We start from the raw sequence: 19,899 nt of genomic DNA on the forward strand, positions 1-19,899 counted from the left end.
CTGGGCCGCGTGGACTTCAGACGTCCAGCTTCCGGGTTGTTGGGTTTTGAGGTTTCAAAGAAACGATCGTTTCGGTGGCGTGCTGGGCGGCCGAGGAGGGGGGGCCGCGTTAGTGTTGTTACACTTTGGGAAAATAAAGCGCTAGTTTCCTAACTCGGGGCGCTGATCGAAATAAAGGAATGTGTACTTCAGAAGCCACATGCAAAATATATGCAACTGGTGAAGGAAGGATTTGTGGTTGCTAAGCAGAGGCAGAGCATGTTTCGTTCTGTAACTTAGGATGTTGACTTAAGTTCAGGAATGTAACCCTGATAGAATAAGCAGAGTATTTTCATTGTACTGCTCACCTGGGGGAGGGGGACTGTTTTCCTTGCGAGGTCCTAGATTTCCCATTACTCCGTCCTACTAGTGTATGTTATTTTATTGACCTTGTATCCAAAGAGATTTTTAAAGAGAAGGTTGTTTTGTTTTTTTTAAGAACTCCCCTATGCCTGTTTTGTGTTCTCCTTTGCCAAAAAAACAAAACACCTCATTACTTTACATGGATTGTGTCTGCGCCATTTGAATGGTTCTATTCATAAATCAGGAAACTTTTTCTGTTGCTTCTAGGAACATTTAATTGGTTTTAATCCAATGTTTCAATCCCAGTATCAAACAGAAATGAACAATTAACTTCTTGAGCACTTGGGAAACTATTATATTTCATGGCTATTGCTGAAATATTTCAGTTTCTCATCACACTGGACCCATTCTTTTTCAGAAAATCATGAGCTAACATCTCCTTTCACACCAACTCCAGCTCACTCCAGTGATTTCTTCTGCAAGATTAGGATGAACGAGTCAGAAGGATGTGAGTCTATTCATTCAAGTAGATGATGTGGGATATCACCAATTCATCCTACGAGAGCCAAAATGAGCTAACAGGGACAATGTTAAGATCCTGATATCCTTATCCATAAAGATTGCTTTAAAAGAATTTATCAAGGGCCAATTTTGAAGGCAAGAACCAAGTCTTCCTAAATTAAAGAGAAGGCACAAGGGATTCTTTGAGAATGGTTGCTACACTTGCCGAATGCCGTTTTATCACAGCGTCACCTCGGCCTTTGAGCACTTTAAGAATATAGTTTAATTTACTTTTTTATTAGGAAGCCTAGAGTGACTCCTGCTGGCAAACATTCAGCTTATTCCCACACTTACTAGTTCACCAGGTCAACATAGAAAACAAAATGCAGGGGTCCGGAGCCTGAAGACCATTATCGCAACCATGATTCTTGTTGCTTTCGGGATGATTTTAGTCTCAGAAAATTCCAAGGATTGTGGTTACGGCAAGCTCCTTTACTGCAACGCCTCCTTTCCAACCTAAAGCAGCCTGTTTTTCTGGTTCTGAGGCTTTCTTGCAAATGCACAGAACTAAAATACCTGCTCAAGGAGTTGTGCTACTAATCACTGAATGGCTATTTCTCATGTCCTTAATTTGAATCTCCAAAGGCTAAAAAGTATACACATTAAGGCCTGGAAGGTCACTTAACCTTCCATACCATATGGGTCTTCCCACATTATGCAGTAACTCCTATAGATCTAAGACACCCCTACTTTTTAAGGCTATAGTACCTAGTTATTATAACTTAAAAAGTCCTATCCAAAGGTTGTATATTACAGTTTTGCTCAATTCAGAAGAGTAAATATAAATGCAGCTGAACTCTGGATGTAAAATAGTGTAAGCTGCGTGGGGGGCAGGGGGGGAGGCAGTCTACCTTTGTTCAATCCTTAAAGGTCAAAACCAAATCAAAACCAAATTTAGAACACAACCAGGCATCTAAACACAAATGCGTAAGTCCATTTAGGAATAAATCCATAAATAATCCGAAATGATCACTTGTAACTTTTCCATTATCAGTGACCACCACTAACTGGGGTAAGCCACGAACACCTGGGAACTATAAAATGCAGGGATCACATACAGACTCCCTCCAAGACCAGTATACGAAACCAGGAGAAAGCACACCAATACTGGCTCTCCTGGTCCCTCTCAAAGCAGAACCACCAAAGGGACACACGTCATGTCTCCTCATCATGCCTAGGAGAATTTAAACTGAGGATTGCTCTATACTACAGTGTTCCCCTATTCCAAGTGTAAGGCTCTTAAGCAACAGAAGACAATAAGGGTGTATTTTACTAAGAAAGGGTGTAACCAACTATAACTTGTATCAACAAGCTAATAAAGTATTCACTAAGCACATTTGTGCAGAGGAGGGTAAAGGTTGGGTTCTGATATGCACTAAGGAGTGTCCCTGGTAGTTAGTGGGTGTTTTATTTTTGTGCCTTTAGAAGCAGATGAATGTGATATTCAAGCAACAGGGAGCTAAGCTTTGAGGTTTGAGCAAGGACTGGTCAATGTCATTCAGTTCTACCCCTCAATCTCTGTAAAAAGAGCTCACCACTAAAAAGTCACAAACTAGTTTGTCTCTGAGAATAACATTGCATATATTCTTCTTAGAATAAAGTGGATGAAACAAATATCGAACTTGTTAGACACTGGACCCAAAAGCACAGTACGCAGATGTGTAAGTATTAACCCCTTTATTCAGCTCCCAAAAGCCACTGCCTCTTTGTCACAACTGTTGTATTAAAAGCCAGTCATTCACATTTCACACTGTCCTTTCTAAATCTGAAAAGACCTTTTATAAGGCAGAACCTTTTAAAATTGCTTATAATAGATGATGGGAAGACATCGCCAAGTCCACCTGAAGCATTTTCAAAGAGACGGGCCACTGAAAACAAGTTAGCAATATACATTTCTTTGGAAAATGTGGAAAGTGGTTATAGAGGAAAGTCAAAAATCTGAATCTACTATGGGGACAATTTTCTACTGTAGACTTTATTCACAAAAATAAGTTTGTTATATAATTGTTCCCACATCTATGAGCCAGCTACAACTAGCAGCCCTACCTACATGTGCATGTGATGACACACTAATCCTTCTGTTCTCTCCTTTCTGATCTTTTATATTATGTCCTGAAACTTTTCCACTGAAGAAAAGGAATTATAGCTCTGGCTGGAATCTCTCTCATATCGACAGACAGACAGACAGACAGAGGTCAGATAGATAGCCAGACAGATAGCCATAAATACCTACACACAGAGAGAGAGGTATCGCCTGTATCTATAAACACACCTTTTTTAAGAGGCACTTCGATTCCTGAAGACAAAGTTACTTTTTGATTCAAGAACTAAATAAAACAAATGTGTTTCCATTGAAAAATAAATTCGATGGCAGTGAATTTAATGATACCAATCTAACTTCTTTGATATGAGAGTTGAAAGCAGCTTGAAGCGGAATGCCTATTGAAATCAGTGCATGTGAATCTGCACAGCTTTGTAACCAAATGTCTAGCACCATTGAGGTACGAGGCATGCCAGCTGGGACGGCATTGTGCGCCACAAAGTGTGGGTTGTAAGCCTAAGTCCCGAGCACAAACCCTGGTCTCCAAGTTGGCAGGTGCTGAAAACACAGCAAATGTCACGCTTGCAGCTCCCTGGATGGAAGAGCTCTGGGGAATGTAAGCTAAAAAGAACAGAGCAACAGTTAAAACTTATTTCAATTGGATATATTTTTTTCTTTTTTTCTTTTATTTTTTTGGCAAGTTAATAGTACCTATTGGTGTTATGTGCTACCAGAAAACACAGGCACGAGAAAGTAAGACAATGAAAAGTTTATGCATGGTAAATAAACAAAAGGAAGTATAATGAAGGCTGTTCACAATTTATATTCAAAGTTACTGGTATAAGACTTATCAAACCCATGTTACTATTTTAATAGTAACATGGAAAAGCATAATTCATTCCTGACCTTTCCCTGATCTATTTATGATCAGAGCTGAAGTAGACTCTAATTGACATCACTATTAACCCAGTCAGTCACCCATAACCTAGCTTGGCCTCAGTCATTCCACCAAAAACATAGCTAAAAACAAGTGACAGTATCTTCATATTGTTATACATCAAGTTTTACCTAAAAAATATTTCAACAGCACACCCAAATGTTTACGCTATCATCTTCAAATGAAAATCATTTCCATTTTTTTCTTATATAGTCTTAAGTAGAATTCAGATTTAGTATTTACGATACAAGCCCAAAATTTACCTTAATTTTTCTCTCCTGCCGACTGTCTACCATGTAGTGTCATTGCCTCAAGAAAAATCTATTTTTAACACATCCCTAGTGATACGCTCAAAGCTACTGCTGTCCTGCCTATTCCCATAAAAGTGAAACCAAGTGAATTTCATTTTCATTACGTAGAAAGGAAACTGTGAAACGATGTACAGTTTGGGATTTCACAGAGTTTAAATACCCAATCTAAAGACTGCCGCCTTTGGATTTAAAATATCACGGAAAATAATCGGTCCCCGGCTCCAGGGGGGGAGAACATGGTTGGGAGCAGTATGAAAAGAACGTGTGCCCCACATAGTTATTAGCCTGTGAATTTCTTAACTCTCCTCAGCAGTTTGTCGCCCTTCTGGTTTAATCAAAAGCAAAGATGTTTTGTTTTGTTTTGTTTTCTCCATTACTGTTTATAAGAGGGACTGGTCTTGCCTATCTTGGACGCACATAGCCTGCACCTGGTTTAATCAAAAGCAAAAATGTTTTGTTTTATTGTATCTATTACTGTTTATAAGAGGGACTGGCCTTGCCTATTTTGTGCCTATTATGCACATAGCCTGCACCTGACCTGAAACAGAGAAGGGCTGATAGAAGTTAGCTTGCTATTTTAAATACTACTTTACAGCTTCTCTTAACTTTTACCAAAAAACTCTCCCTCCGCCCAAAAAACAAAACAAAACAAAAAACCAAGACAAAAGTCTTGATCAAAACCAGGTTATTTAAGCATCATCGTAGCAATAAACTACCCAACTCAGGGAAGCTTTTATTATGTCCATCCTACAGACCTACATCATTATCATACTGACCTCATGTCTATAGAACTTTTTTAAAATAGTTCAAAGACTTCAGCTCTTTGTCACTAGAGAAAGTGACACTATTCTGTCAGTATTTCTCTAGTCACACTAAGCCAAATCCAGGCATTGGGATATTCACTTACCCACCAATAAAAAAGGTTAAGTAAACAAACAAATCTGAAAACCAAATATTTTCTAGACTAGGTAGGGTAAGCAACTGATTCACTGTACGTGATATCCTATGCTGTCAGTTCCACTATAAACCAAGGTCAAATCAGATAAACTATTTAAAGTATTATCCAACCACAAACTTTGAAATGTCACTGTGAATGGCACCGTTAACTCAATTTGAAACAAGAAAACTAAATACGACTCACTAATCAAAGAAATCCAATCGAGATGATGCGAGGTGGAAATCAATGATAAAACCCTAGCCCGCTGCTCCCTGAATAACAAGTGAGACCCAAATCCAACGTGACTTTCAGTGAACCTGATGCAGGGTTAGCTGAGGGACATGCTCCGAGTCCCCTTGCTTCCTGTCACTGGAAACAGCACCTTAGCATTCAGACCTAACGACGGAAGTTGCATCACGTCATTGGCCATTTGTTTTTCAATTCAAATGCATCCAAATGAACATTTTCCCCATCACACCCACATTTATTACTAAATAATTACCACTTAAACAGATAACGATCTTAAATCTGAGTATCCTTAGAGTCTACTGAAACACATCATAAAGACTGTTTGTTGAAAATCGGGAATTTTATCAGGTCCTCCTTTCTTAGCTTAAAAAACGATGCCTCAGCACCAGCCTTGTCTACAGACTAAAGAAGAAGGAGCTACACAGTATGATTTTTTAAGAAGTTCTGGAAGGCCCACCTGTTCCAAATTTTCACTCTCACTCATTCACCCGCCACTCGTCCTCTCCCCCACCATCGAAACGTTCTTGGGATACAGTGGGCCTGAACACATAACTCAGTGGCAGAGGAGTAAAATCTCAAGTCAATCTATTAGCCTCAATGGGAAGGACTCTTAGAGGAAAGACTACTTACTTGGCACTGGTGTGTGCTAGGAATCATGCTAAGTGGCTTCACATTGTTGTGGGGGTTTTTTTCATTTAATACTCACTCACACCTCTATTATGTGAGGTCTATGCAACCACTTTTGTCTCCGTTATTCGAAACTGCTCCAAAGAAATGTTCTGAAGGGAAAACCAAGTTTAAATAGATATGTGCTACCCACCAGGCACTTTCCCAGCACCGTGAACCTACTTCAGTGTCACTGAGGGGATAAGCAGGTACAGGACAGGAAGGCAGTAGCCCAGAGAGGTACAGGGCCTAAGAAGGGCACGCCCACATACCCTACTCAAGCAAGGGTCTCTGCGTGGCATGGGAAGGTAGAAGTCTCAGAGCCCTGGGGCTGTACAGTGCTGAATTAGGTCAGCTGTCAGTGTGATTCCTGTGTGTTGACTCAGGCCTAATCTTGATCTCGATCTTTCTATACATAAAATCCAAGCAGACTAAACAATTAGATGTAAACTCCTAAGTTTTTTGGATAAAACATAGCTATGGTCAAATGAATACAAACTGAATTATCAAATATATCACCAAGGACAAACATTACTCAAATCTAAAGTTTACCAATGAGTGCACAAAGACATTTTTAGATGGAAAAATACATGATTTTATGATTCAAATCTTTTATTATATGTACATTTATTTTTTCATACACATAGATAACGTTGTTTAAAAGACCTGTAAAATGACCTAAAAACTGATATTTAGCTAATGGGAGTATTTAAACTTCCCATATATAGTGGAAACCTGGGGCACCTGGGTAGCTCAGTTGGTTAAGCATCTGACAAGTGATTTCGGCTCAGCTCATGATCTCATGGTTCATGAGACTGAGCCCCTCATTGGACTCTGCACCAATAGCACAGAGAAGCTATTTAGGATTCTCTCTCTCAAAATAAATAAATATTTATAGTAGAAACCTATTTTGTAAGCCTGTCTCCAAACCTCAGATCAATTTCAGCAGGTATTATGGACTGAATGTTTGTGTCACAACCCCCCCCACCCCCCGCCGCCAAAGTCACATGTTGAAGCCCTAATCCCCATCGTGATGGTATCTGGAAATGGGGCCTCTGGGAGGTAACTGGGGTTAGATGAAGTCATGCAGGCGGGGCTCTCATGATGAAATTAGCACCCCTATGAGAGGGAGACACAAGAGAACCTGCTCTTGTGCTCTCTCTCTCCCCCTGGAAGCATGCACCAGGGGTCGTGTGAACATACAGGGGGATGGCAGCCACCTACAAGCCAAGGGCAGAGGCTTCAGAATGAAGCCTATCTTGCTGGCACCTTGATCTTGGACTTCCCGGTCCCTAGACCGTGAAGAGTAAATTTCTGTTGTTTAAGCTACCCAGGCAATGGCAGCCCAGTAGTTGAGATATCACCTACTGACCACCCCCATTTTACAGACAGGAAACCTGAGGGCCAGAAAGGGAAAGTGACCTGCCTGTATTGCCATCATTTTTCCCTCCCAAATCCAGTATTTCAAAATTATCATTTCTCTTTGATATGTATTCTACTACTTAACAGAGTTCAAGCACTGTGTTACTATAGACTGAAAGGAACCAAAACAAATCAAATTTCAAGTTCAGAAAATAATGATACTGCATTTGTCATAAATTGAATCATGAATCAAAAGGACTTAGTAACAAAAGGGACCCTCTTACTTCTGGCTGCGTAACACCTTCACTGTACAGATTCGAAGACGAAAGCTCAGAGCACTAAACCGACAAACCTCTGGAGAAGACGGGCTTATTGCACAGTGAGGTCTGGTACGTGGACTTCCCCTCAGGGTTGAAACCAGCTAATTGCTTTTTAACTAAATAATGACCACACCAGTTGGCACTCCCAACTACAAAGCCATATGGAATTCAATCCTGTCTCCTGAGCAAACTATATTATCAATTTTTTTTGACCCAAGTGGTTCTCTTCACAAAATCAGAGCTTTCCTGCTAGACACGTTAGGGCCCCCACAGGAATAAATGGCTCTGACTCGTGCGCCTCGCTTAGCATTGCTTCTCAAAAATCAGCAAATATTCTTCCCATTCAAAACAATGGCGCAGAAGCACTTTCGCTGAATCACAAATGGGCCTCAAAGGTTACATTTTATGAATAAGACAGCATGCAGTGTTTTTCATTCACAACTTCGAGCCCGTCTTCCAAAACTTGCATACAGCTCCTCAATTCAGCCCAGTATGTTTTATTAAATGCCATATTATGATTTTCCCCATTCAGACTCCAACTAGGCTTCTTGTTGAGGACATGGAAGGAAAACTTAATTACTGCTGCTTCAGTGCATCTAAATTCATTTCATTACCAAAATCAACAGAGTGGGGGCTAGATGCTGTAGCAGAAAGGGGGCCGGATATGGAATGTAAACTGCTCCTTCCTCCACTCTTTCCCTAGCCACCCCGCCCCGCGAAGTTCCATGGTTGGAAAGCATCCTAACATGGGTTCTTTTGGTTTTTTTGTTGTTTTTTTTTCAGCCAGGATATACTAAAATTAGATGGGAACAAAGGACTGACATTTTCATACACGAGGAGGGGTTAGGAGAAAACGTGCGCTGGCAGCATCCACTCTCTCCTACATTTAGCTTCTCCCCACCACACTCCGTCCATCTTTGATGAGCAGCAAGGAGAGCAACGGCCAGCCCAGTGGCGAATCTCTGAGAATGCCTAACTGCTTCGTCCACAGGTATGTTAATGAAGGAGGAATACAGTTCACGGGGCCCTTATTCACCTGGAGTATTTTCATATTTCTTTCTAGGCTCCTCATATAATGTCCACGATATGCTAATCGCTGGTTCGCGTGTAAATTTTTAGGTATTTGGAGAAACAAATACGATACATATGCTTTCCTTAACAAAGCTTCCGGGTCGCATGCACAGTAAAGATCACTCACAAAGGTACTTATTTTCTGCTTCAGTGATAACAGTATATACTTTAATATATAAAAGAATTTATCATTTCTTCCGAATGGGCCACTTAAAAATGAAAAAAGTAGATTTGGGTTTTTTTTGTTTTTTTTTTTATCTTTCTCTAATAAACTAGGCAAGTAACTTGCAAATACTCTAAGGCACAATTGCTCTCTTGGTTGTTAAGTCTTGGTTACAATGGTATCAGCATGACAAAAGTACATTCTGCCAGCCTCTACATCTAGTTTTTTGAAGTTCTACTTCATAAAAGCAGGATATTGATACATTCAAGTCTTGTGAATTATTCCTATCTTTTTAATTTGGTTTCCCTGGGCCTAAACTATAGGTCTACACAGTGACAGCCCAAAATTTAGTTTGAGAAGCCCTTTAACGATTAGTCTAATGCACTGAGTTGTAAAGATTTTTAAAACTCAGTAAGTACCAACTCAAGATCTCTTTTTTCCTGGTTACTGGAGCCCATCTTGACATCTAAGCTGGAAATGAATGATCTTTCAACAACACGCCAGGGATTTTGCTAAGGTCATATTCAATCATTCATTAGGCTCCTTCCCCCTTGCTTTTCAGAGTTCTATTGTGGGGCTGGTTTTATTCAGCATTTATGTAGCCTGTGGGCTTGGGTGTTTGTCTGCTTAATGTTGAGTTTCATTTCTATGCCCCTAACATAGGAATCCATCAATTGACCAAAGAATTTCAAAGTATTCTTTTACTTTTCTAACAAATTGCATGGTGTGTATGAAGAATAAATTAGCATTAATTTTCTTCCATTAACTGTTAATAAAACATGCTCATGTGCTCCCCCTTCTTCTAAGGACATCTCTGTTTCCTGCCTAACAGAGAAATGACAAGGGTTTCCGAATTTTTTCCCACTAAGCAATTGTCCTTCAACCTAGTATGCTTCTGTCTCCCACAATCAAGCTCTAGGTTACGGGCAGCCTCCTTCCAGTGAAGTGTACTAGACAAGACTCCTTTCAGAGTCCATCAACATCCCCCCTCCCGTGCACGCATCCATACACACACACACACACACACACACACACACACACACACACACACACACACACAGCTAAAGAGGTTTTACTACTGTGGAACACAAGACACTTGGTCTCTTGCTTTCAAAGCAGAAAGCTGTCTCTGGAGCGCATACATGCTAGCTCGCTGTGCCAAAAACAGGAAATCAAACCCAGGTCTCCCCGCAGCAGAGTGCTGGCCTGTGGAGAGCAACGGACTTTTCACATTTGTATATATTTTCATTATGGGCTACCAGACACATACACACGTGCATGAATATAGAAAATGAAGGTATTTAAGGAAACATAAATCAACTCTGTTGACAAAAGCAGGGATACTGTCTCTCTGCACATCAATTTAAGGAAAATATTTCAAAGGCTAGAGGCTAATATGTTTCTTAAAGTTTCTATTATACTCCGGATGAATGTGAATTAACATATATGTATTTATGTACTACATCACTACATTACAGTATCACAGAAAATTAAGAGTAATAATAGTGAACTGAAAACACATTATTCACTGCAAAAACGAAAAGTTTTTTGTATATGTTTACCTCCCTTCTTTCCCCCAAATAACAGAAAATTGCATGCACATCGCAGATGAAGAGGAAAGGAGAATTTGCTGCTACTACAATGGGGGTGGGGGAGGGGAATCACTCAGGGACAGTTTGTACTTATTTTAAAATGGCTTCGGTCAAGCTGCCAAGAGTAGTGTCAGGTTTGATTCTCATGCATAAATGCCAGGCCCAAAAAGCAACTCTAACTTGTGCACCTGGCTTAAAACAAAATGTTCTGAAAACTTTCTATTTGTTAATTGGTGTAACCCTCCCATTCAGCCTCAAATCCCCTCGGCCTGGCCTGCGCACTTCCTAGCACAGAAGCACCCCGGCTCTGCAGCAATAACACCATAATGAGAAGCAACAATGCGGTGCAGGCTCCAGGGAGAAACTTCGTTTGCATTTCAAACAAGTTTCCTCAAAATACGAGTGTCTTTTGATGAAGTAAAATTACAATCCCAACTCTTCATCCAGAGAAACCAGCACTCACCACATAACTCACTGCTCCCTTTTATAACCGCATAATTTCTTCCGGGTACCCACACAGTCATGTGACATAACAAAACCAAGTGCAAGCGTTACATATTTACGACTGGTTTCAGTAACTTCGGGGCACTTACTGGCCTGGTTTCTAAAGTGTGGTATTATTTGGAAAGACTAATTTACTGTTAGCATTCTGGTACCTTCCATTTGTTCTACTTGCAATCTCTGAGGCACTGGCTTCCAGCACAACTAACTGATAAGGAGAGATGGCAAATCCTTCTCCTAACCTTAGCAACAGCTCCATGACCCTCCAAAATCCTTCATCTTTGCAAATGGAACATACCGCTCGCCCCCACCCAAGGGTGACTCGAGGAGCTTTTCAACAAAGGCCCACTCCAAGCCGTCAGTGAATCAAGCCCAATGTCTGTCTGGCGGCACAGAAAGCCCAATTTGTTAGAGCAGTGCTTTCAAATAGCATACATAACCACCCAAAACCCTCAAAAATTACTCCCATTCTATTTTGTTATTTGACATCAAGAATTAGTAATATGAAAGAACAAAGACCAAACCTCCTTGATAAATTATAAACTATGTTTCTGTGGGTTAAGATCCCGAGCCTAGTTTGTAAAATCAACACAATGGTTTTACAAGTTTAAGTCATATACATTGTGAAGTAACTTTTCACTCTTTACATGATAAAAATGAAAGCTTTTCAAACAATTTTATTTGTGTTGAGAGCTTATGTAAATGTCTTCGGTTATCTTGTGCAAGGCAGGTAGTAATCTTAATCGCTGATTAATGCTGATTTAAATCAAACCCCTCTCCCCCCACCCCCGCCCCCNAGAGAAAGGGCTGTAATGCTAGATTTACTCATTACTGGATTAACATCTGCCAGACAAACAAAAACCCAACAGACCCAAATAGCTGAAAATCATCAAAATCTATATCACTTTAAAACTTGTATTGTGGCTCCAACATATCAGTCCAAAATGACAAAAATGGCGTCATATATTAACATATCTTTCCAAAAACGTTCATTAATAAACTGTTTCTCTTGCTAATTGGCCCTAACTAGAATATCTTTGTCCCGAGTCCCTGGGGGCTTATATATACATTTAGCTTACACCCCCCTTCACAGAAGAATGACACTATTCAGTTCTCAATTCAGTTAAGTCGGTTAAGACAAAAGGGAGATGGAGGAAAGTAATGAAGGATGGATGACTCACCAACTCCCAGGCCACAGACCAACAGTGTCACTAACAAGGGGGTGCAGAGCTCCTGAAACTTCTACTTAACTTCTCTGAGCGTTTTCTCCAGACCAGTCCTGGTGCCCCCACTGAACTGTAAGTGCCATTAAGGCAGAGACTTAGCACCTGGGAAGCAGAATATGCTAGAGGAACAGAATGGGTTTTAAGACAGACCCAAAGAATCCTGGCTCCACCCTTTACTCGTCCTTCTAGCAGAAACAGGAATAAGGAATACCTACCTTGAGGAGATATTGGGAGGATTCAAGGATTTAATATGATAACGTCACTTTAACACAGTGCCTGCAGGTAACAGTATCTGTTAGCTGCCTTTCCTACTTCCTGTGTTTCCCTCACAGCTTGTAAAAAAAAAAGCCCATCAGCAACAAGCAAGCTCAATAAGAATTTCCTGATCAACTCATACATTCATCTGATTTTGTTTAATCGTACACATGAAAACTGGGGGATTTTCTCAGGTATTAAATAATGTTTTTTAAATAACCACCCTTCAACCCAAAATATTATACTTATGATGTTTCACAGTCTAATAAAACACTAAGAAAGTTGGTGTTTATTATCCTGGCCCCAGAGTAGTTTCATCAAATCTTAAGAAGCAGTTCTATTCGATTCAACTTTACCACGGCACAAAGACCAAGACTACATGCTTTCTGGAAATTCATTTACTGCTTTAAAGCTTTTAACTGTTCAGCAGTTACAGAAAAAGTTTTAATCAAAGAGAAAAATATTTACATTTCAAATACAAAAGAAAACTTGAACTGATTCTTGGTTGGTCTCTAAATCCCAACCACTCCCTTGCTCGTGTTTTTACCAACCCTTCATATCCACTCAACACGTATCCATTCATCCTGTGGTACTTACTAAGCATGTATTTGCACATGCCTTTTCTGTGTCAGGTTTACTTTGATGCGGAGCTTCTGAACAAAGCTAACTGAGTTTGTCCACTGAAAAGTTTCACGTTTTTTGGAAAACCAAAGCTGTTACACTGTTTCCCGATCTGCCTCCAAAGCTGAACGTGGGTGTTGGCAGCTCTTCAAAAAGTTCAAATCCTGTCAGACAAGATTAAAATATTTTTAATAGGGGCTGAACCCCACAGTTAAGGGAAATTTGTATTAACGACGTACTCGCCAAGCTTTTATAAAACTATGATCCCAGACGGAATTTCACGTGGTAACTTTTCAGTTCCACTGGGTGCACACCCAGTAACACTTTAAATTGAACAAGTATCAGACAAGACCAAAATCAAACTGCGGAAAAGAGCCTTTCCATCCTCCCTCCTCCGGTTTCCGGTCTCTTCCCCACTTCCGGTCTCTTCCCCCCACCTCCGGTCTCTTCCCACTCAAACTCCACATCCCGGTCAGCCTGATGCAGCCCCTGCAGTGAGCAGACGCCCTGTGCTCAGGGCTCAGGTGATAGCCGGTTTCGGGGGACCGTTCGGAGCGCTTTCTCTGTAGTAACTCCATCCACGTCGCACACATTAAAGCACTTAACACAGAACAGTCCAACAACGTGGAAATAAAACGGAATTTGGAGAAGATGAAAAGGTTCCAGAGATGGATGGTGGTGATGCAAACGTACTTAGTGTCACAGAATCGTACACTTTAAGAGAGGTAAATGGTAAATCTTACCTTACATACATTTTACCACAACAAAAAAAGAGTTTGTAACCAAAGATCAAGACCCAAACTGAATTAAGGATCTGGGAAGAAAAGATAGTAGGAATTTTCAAAACAGCAGTGTGGTTTTTAAATTAACATGGATTCAAAAGTCCTGGGTTCAAGTCCCAGCTCGACCACTTACAAGGTGAAAGACGTGCTACCAGCATCCTCCCTTTTTGCACAAGGAGGTTACACATACCAGTGCCGCTACCTACCTCATCGTGACTCTATAAAGATCAAAATAAGATCATGATTTTCTAAAGATCCAAATAAGGTAACATGGCATTTTCCTGAACTACAAAATAAACAGAAATTTAACACTTTGGGGCGCCTGGGTGGCTCAGTCGGTTAAGCCTCCGACTTCGGCTCAGGTCGTGATCTCAGTTCATGGGTTCAAGCCCCACACCAAGCTCTGTGCTGACAGCTCTGAGCCTGGAGCCCACTTGGTATTCTGTGTCTGGCTCTCTCTCTGTCCCCCCCCACGCTCACGCTCTCTCTCTCTCTCCTTCTCTCTCACAAATAAACACTTTTTTTAAATGGAAATTTAGGGGCACCTGGGTAGCTCGGTTGGGCCTCCAACTTTGGCTCAGGTCATGATCTCACAGTTCACCAGTTCAAGCCCCGTGTCAGGCTCTAAATCAGGCTCTGTGCTGACAGCTCAGAGGCTGGGGGCTGCTTCGGATTCTGTGTCTCTCTCTCTCTACCCCTCCCCTACTCATGCTGTCTCTATCTCTCATAAATAAATAAACTTAGAAAAAGTTTTTTAAAAACGGAAATTTAACATTTTATTATTTTGTTTTTAAAAACCAAGACAAACAAGATTGGGAAGTTAACCATCGTTTTCCCTCAGTGATGGGACTATTAGTTTGGAGGGTAGATTTTCATTTTTCCTTGGGGAGGGTGGTGTCGGCATTTTCTAAGTTTCCATGCTTTACAAGGTACCTGGGTAGCTCAGTCGGTTGAGCCTGCTTCGGATTCTGTGTCTCCCTCTCTCTCTTCCCTTCCCTCACTCGCACTTTGTCTCTCTCTCTCTTTCTCTCCCAAAAATAAACAAACATTAAAAAAACTTTTTTTTTAAATCTTTTTAAAGTTCCATGCTTTGAGCTTCAGCTCTGAGAAACAGAAAAAATATAAAAGGATATATATTATTGTATTAACTGGTCTTTTATACTCGGTTTCACTGTGCATTCTAACTCATACTCTTAACCAAGCTGCACCAAATTTTAACAAATGACCATATATTAAAATGCTCATTAAAACTGATTATAAGAAAACTTTTCCAAAGAAGGACAGGCCTCTAATGGAGCCACTGTGGTGGACATACAGGTACAAAACCGATCTGTATTCTGAAATTTTACACATGCTTAAAATACTTTATAATAAAAACTTGGAGAAAAAATGGAGATGTCTGTGTGAATTTTCCAGGACTAATCTTTTAACTCTTTGAACTAAACATATAAAATTGAAGTTATTATATTTTAATAGATAATACACCGAAATTTAAAAAGTGGTTGTATTCCAGTGATAGGTAACAAATGCTTTTAGTTTTTTGCTGTTGTTGTTGTTGTTGTTTTTTAATTTAGGAGAGAGCGAGCACATGAGTGCATGTGAGAGGGGGAGAGGAGCAGAGGGAAAGAGAGAATTTTAGGCAGGCTTCACACTCAGTGTGGAGCCCAACGCAGGGCTCAATCCCACGACCCTAGGATCACGACCTGAGTCAGAACCTCAACCGACAGAGCCAACCAGGTGCCCCACTTTCAGTTCTTTTAATCTGTATGCTCTGTGTTGGGGTTATTGACATTTTTCAATCTTTTTCATAGGGAATTTGGATTACTTTTGTAGTAAAATAGTTTTCGAAATTGTTTTTAATTCAGTAGTTTTAAGAAAGTCCAGTTGCTGGGGTGCCTGCGTGGCTTAGTTGGTTAGGTATCCGACTTCGGCTCAGGTCATGATCTCACAGTTCATGGGTTGAAGCCCCGCATCCGGCTCTGTGCTGACAGCTCGGAGCCTGGAGCCTGCTTCGGATTCTGTGTCTCCCTGTCTCTCTGCCCCTCTCCCGCTCATGCTCTCGAGTGCATGCCCGCTCTCGCTCTCTCACGCTTTCTTACGCTCTCTCTCTCTCATAAACATTAAAAAAAGAGAGAGAGAGAGAGAAGAAAGTCCAGTTCCTTGGACATCAAATTAGAATATCCCAATATTTGGTAAATGATTCAGGTAATCCTCACCAAAACAAATGACAACATAAAATGTTTATATAGAGATATAGCTATAAAGGAAAAATACAAGATTTATTTCAACAGTTTTATGAACATTTATGTTTCAAATAAGGAAAGAAGCAAAAAGTCTTAAAAGACCGGTGAAGCAAGCTTCATTCTATGCAGAAGGGACCATGGGGGCCGATCCTGAGAGGCTACCGACAAGAGCCTCCGCAGTGACACACGTCCTCTGTGCGTTCGGTATCCAGCTCCAAACGGCAGATTCTCAGAGACGCAAATGCCTAAAAACTGTCTTCCAGTGTACATGTTAACATTTCCTGCTGTAACATTTTGCCTATTTAAATTCTGTGTCAAGCTCTAAAACTGAACATAAGTTAGAGGAGCACTCAGACACAGACACAATTTTAAGGACTCTACCAGGCTCAAGTCTGTTCCTCATTATCAAAGACACACAAATACAGTTTCGTCTGGTGGCTCCAGGGGTAAAAGAGAACACCTGTATTTAAGAACCGAGAAAGAAGCTCGCCCTACACGGTGCTGACTCCGAGCATTGATTAAAACCGTCAAGCCTCGGGAACAGGGAAAGACTATGGACGTGGGGCCTCAATAGTTCTAAAGCAAACAAATTTAACATGGAAGATAGTAAAATTAATGGCACGAAATACAGGACAATAAATCACCTATAATTCTTGTTTTCCAGAGGCAACAGTAATGAAACCACAGGCTCACATTTCAAGCCTCAAATACTTCAGGTTTTACATTCTGTAACACGCCAAAGTCACCGAAAGCACACAGAGACCTGCGTTAGCTGTTCTCCCTCCTCCTGCCCATTCCCTCCTTACCAAAAAGAAAACAAACTCTAAGGTAAAGTGCATGCAAAACAGTTATAAGTTTGTTTCCCATTAGCTGGGGACAACTGAGGTTCAAAATCTAACAAATTTAGCACCATATCTTTTATTAATATTCCATCCTAAAGATTCCTCCCACTACTTCAAAAAAATACCTTCATGCTAATCTGCAAAAAAGAGTCTATGAAGACAAACAAACAAATACTAGTTCTGGATTCTCAAGGCACTTTCCCAGAAATGCCGGCGCACTGCATGAATAAACTGGCAGGTAATACATTCCTTAAGCTATGCGAGGAGCAGTCTGCCAGAGACCTCAGAATATTTGTGTACAGGTTATGCACCCTCAGTTCTCACAAGACCCCACTTAGTAGACACAGTACTAATCACACTTTCCCGATGGGGTGAAAAAGGTTGCTAACTCGGAACCAAAACCACGGAGAAGGGAGAGACACCCCCAAGAGCCAACAGGTCATATTTCTACTACAAAGTCTCTACCTTCTGTTTCTGTGCCAAGTTGAAAATAATTGTTCTACATACACTGAAAATAAGATAAAGCCTAAATACCTAAATGACCATCAGCAAGACGAAGAAGAAGGTGAACTACAGAGTTAAAACACTCATCATGTAAGATTTTTAAAAGTACTACTTCCATCTGCGTATTACTGATTACCAGTATGTATCAGTTTGCTAAAGTCAAGCACAACATACGTGCTTTCTGTTGGATTCTCTAACTAAGAGAGTATATAGCTTAAATGAAGAACTGAAGTTTTATAGGCTCATGTTAGTACCTAACTGCCAGGATTTCTAGGAAAATTTTAAAAAGGACTCTGGATCTCTGGATATTATTTTTGTCCTTTGCAAATGCAGTTAAAAGAGAAGAAAAGCAATTCCCACAAATGGAAAAGTAAAACGCCACAACACCAAGGAAAAGAAAAACCGATTTAAGTACATTAAACTTGAGGTAAGCACACATTTAAGCAACAGAGAGCCATTTACCTTCACTGAATTCATTTAGCAACTCTTCCTTGGTCCAATTACATGAGGTTATTAGAAAAAAGCCTTTGACGTTCAACACCCCGGAGAGGGATTTCACATACTGCTTCCTCTTCTCAATTGCACTGTCAGGATTAAGGCTAATGGCATCAAAAGTCCCCTTGTCAACACAAATATGAAATCCAGACAGTTCTGTGGAAAGATTCAAAAAGTCTTCTACCTATATTAAAAACCAATGTCTTTGTGAGAACAATTAACATACATTATTTACTGAATTTAAGTGACAATCTGTAAAAGGTTATAGCTAAAAGGACCAATTAATTATGATGGCATTTTACATACAATAAACATATTTTCAACTTTATAGCTACTTTTATGTGCTTCATTCCAAGATCATTAAAGCTAAGGTTGGTAAGACAGACTGACAGTGTTTCCTGGACATTCCAAATCTCTACAAATTTGGAAACAAATCAAAGCCAGGTGTACGGCTTCATAACACCAGTGCATAATGAAGCTCGCAAGCCTCGTTGATGAAAACATTATTCCTGTCAAAAAGTAGCATATTTGGGGGCACCAGGGGGGTTCAGTCGGTGAAGCATCCGACTCTTGATTTCGGCTCAGGTCATGATGTCACGGTTCGTGGGATCGAGCCCCGCACCAGACTCAGCACTGACAGTGCAGAGCCTGCTTGGGATTTTCTCTCTCCCCGTCTCCTTGCCCCTTCCCCCACCTCCCCTCACAGGCATGCACCTGTGCACACGATCTCTCTCTCTCTCTCTCTCTCTCTCAAAATAAATAAATAAACTTAAAAAAAAAACCCAGAATATTTGACGCATTCTTAAAGAGGGCAAAAAGTATGTGGAACTCAAACAGGTCGTCAGAAAGGAGAGGTTTTCTGGCCGACATGACTAGTTGCGTGATGTGGAGCAAACTTGATACATCACAAGTTCTTCGGCCCTGACTCAGCAGCTCACAAAGAAACTAATGGATTTACGGAATGGCATGAAGCTAAGGAATGAAGTGACTCTTTAAACTGCAGTTACTTCACTTGATAAATACGCGCTTTGGGCTGTGACAGTCCTGCAGGAACACAGCGCTCATTCGCAACAACGTCTGATCACATCAGCAGCGCGGGGCACGGTGCCCTGCCTCGGCCGCATGGGACAGTCACAACTGCCCGGTGAGCCTAGTTCTGAGGAGCTACTTTGAAAGAGTAATACAGTGACCATACATATTACCGAAAACACTCTGATTTAAAAATGTGGATTTTGTTTATTTGCATTTGAACATGGGTTTCTCCCCCCTCCCTCACACCAATGTAATCAGTATCCCTGAAGCAAAAAATGACTACCTTTCCTAAGAGCTAAGTTGAGAGAGGCTCCTATCCGAAACATCTGTATAAAAGTACTCATTTATTCCATACGTATTTCATGAACAACCGCTCTATGCAGGGACTTTTCAGTCCCTGCAAACATAATAGTAAACAAAAAAGAAAGGGTCCCTGTAGGAGAATATATCATATGTTCTCCACACTTGATCTTAGCCAAAAGGCCGAGAAGCGAGATCTTATGTTCTCTACAGGAAAGACAACAAATAAATTAATTTTAGACAAAGTGGTATGAAGACAATATAACCCAGAATAATGAAGACAGTGAGTGACTAGGAAGAGAAATGTTTTGGGAAAGGTAGTAAAGAAAGAGCCAAGAAGGTGATATTGGAGCACAGATCTGACTGATGAGAATGAGCCACACAAGCTAAGATCTGGGACAAGAATATTCTAGGCAGAGAGCAAAAGGTATACAGACTGGAAAAGAACAGGCTAGACATGCTTCAGGAGCAGAAAGCCAGCCAGTGTGACTGGAATACAGGTGATAAAAAGGAAAAGAGGTAAGAAACGAGGGGCTTTGTAAGACG

The 19,899-nt window shown here is 40.7% G+C and overlaps 1 protein-coding gene across 1 annotated transcript in view; it reads right to left on the reverse strand.

Moving 5' to 3' along the window:
- Window positions 1–12,914: 12,914 nt before the first annotated feature.
- The window catches only part of EEF1AKMT2 (EEF1A lysine methyltransferase 2), a 19,397-nt gene continuing 12,412 nt past the window's right edge, over window positions 12,915–19,899 (reverse strand). Inside the window, exons 5-6 of the mRNA XM_077762948.1 lie at window positions 17,989–18,205; window positions 12,915–13,319 (exon numbers count right to left, since the gene is read on the reverse strand). Coding sequence (XP_077619074.1) covers window positions 13,225–13,319; window positions 17,989–18,205 — 312 coding nt within the window. The 3' untranslated portion in view covers window positions 12,915–13,224. The remainder of the gene's footprint in view (window positions 13,320–17,988; window positions 18,206–19,899) is intronic.

The sequence above is a fragment of the Crocuta crocuta genome, unplaced genomic scaffold (assembly GCF_008692635.1).
Source record: "Crocuta crocuta isolate KB4526 unplaced genomic scaffold, BGI_CrCroc_1.0 scaffold466, whole genome shotgun sequence".
NCBI classification, from domain to species: domain Eukaryota; kingdom Metazoa; phylum Chordata; class Mammalia; order Carnivora; family Hyaenidae; genus Crocuta; species Crocuta crocuta.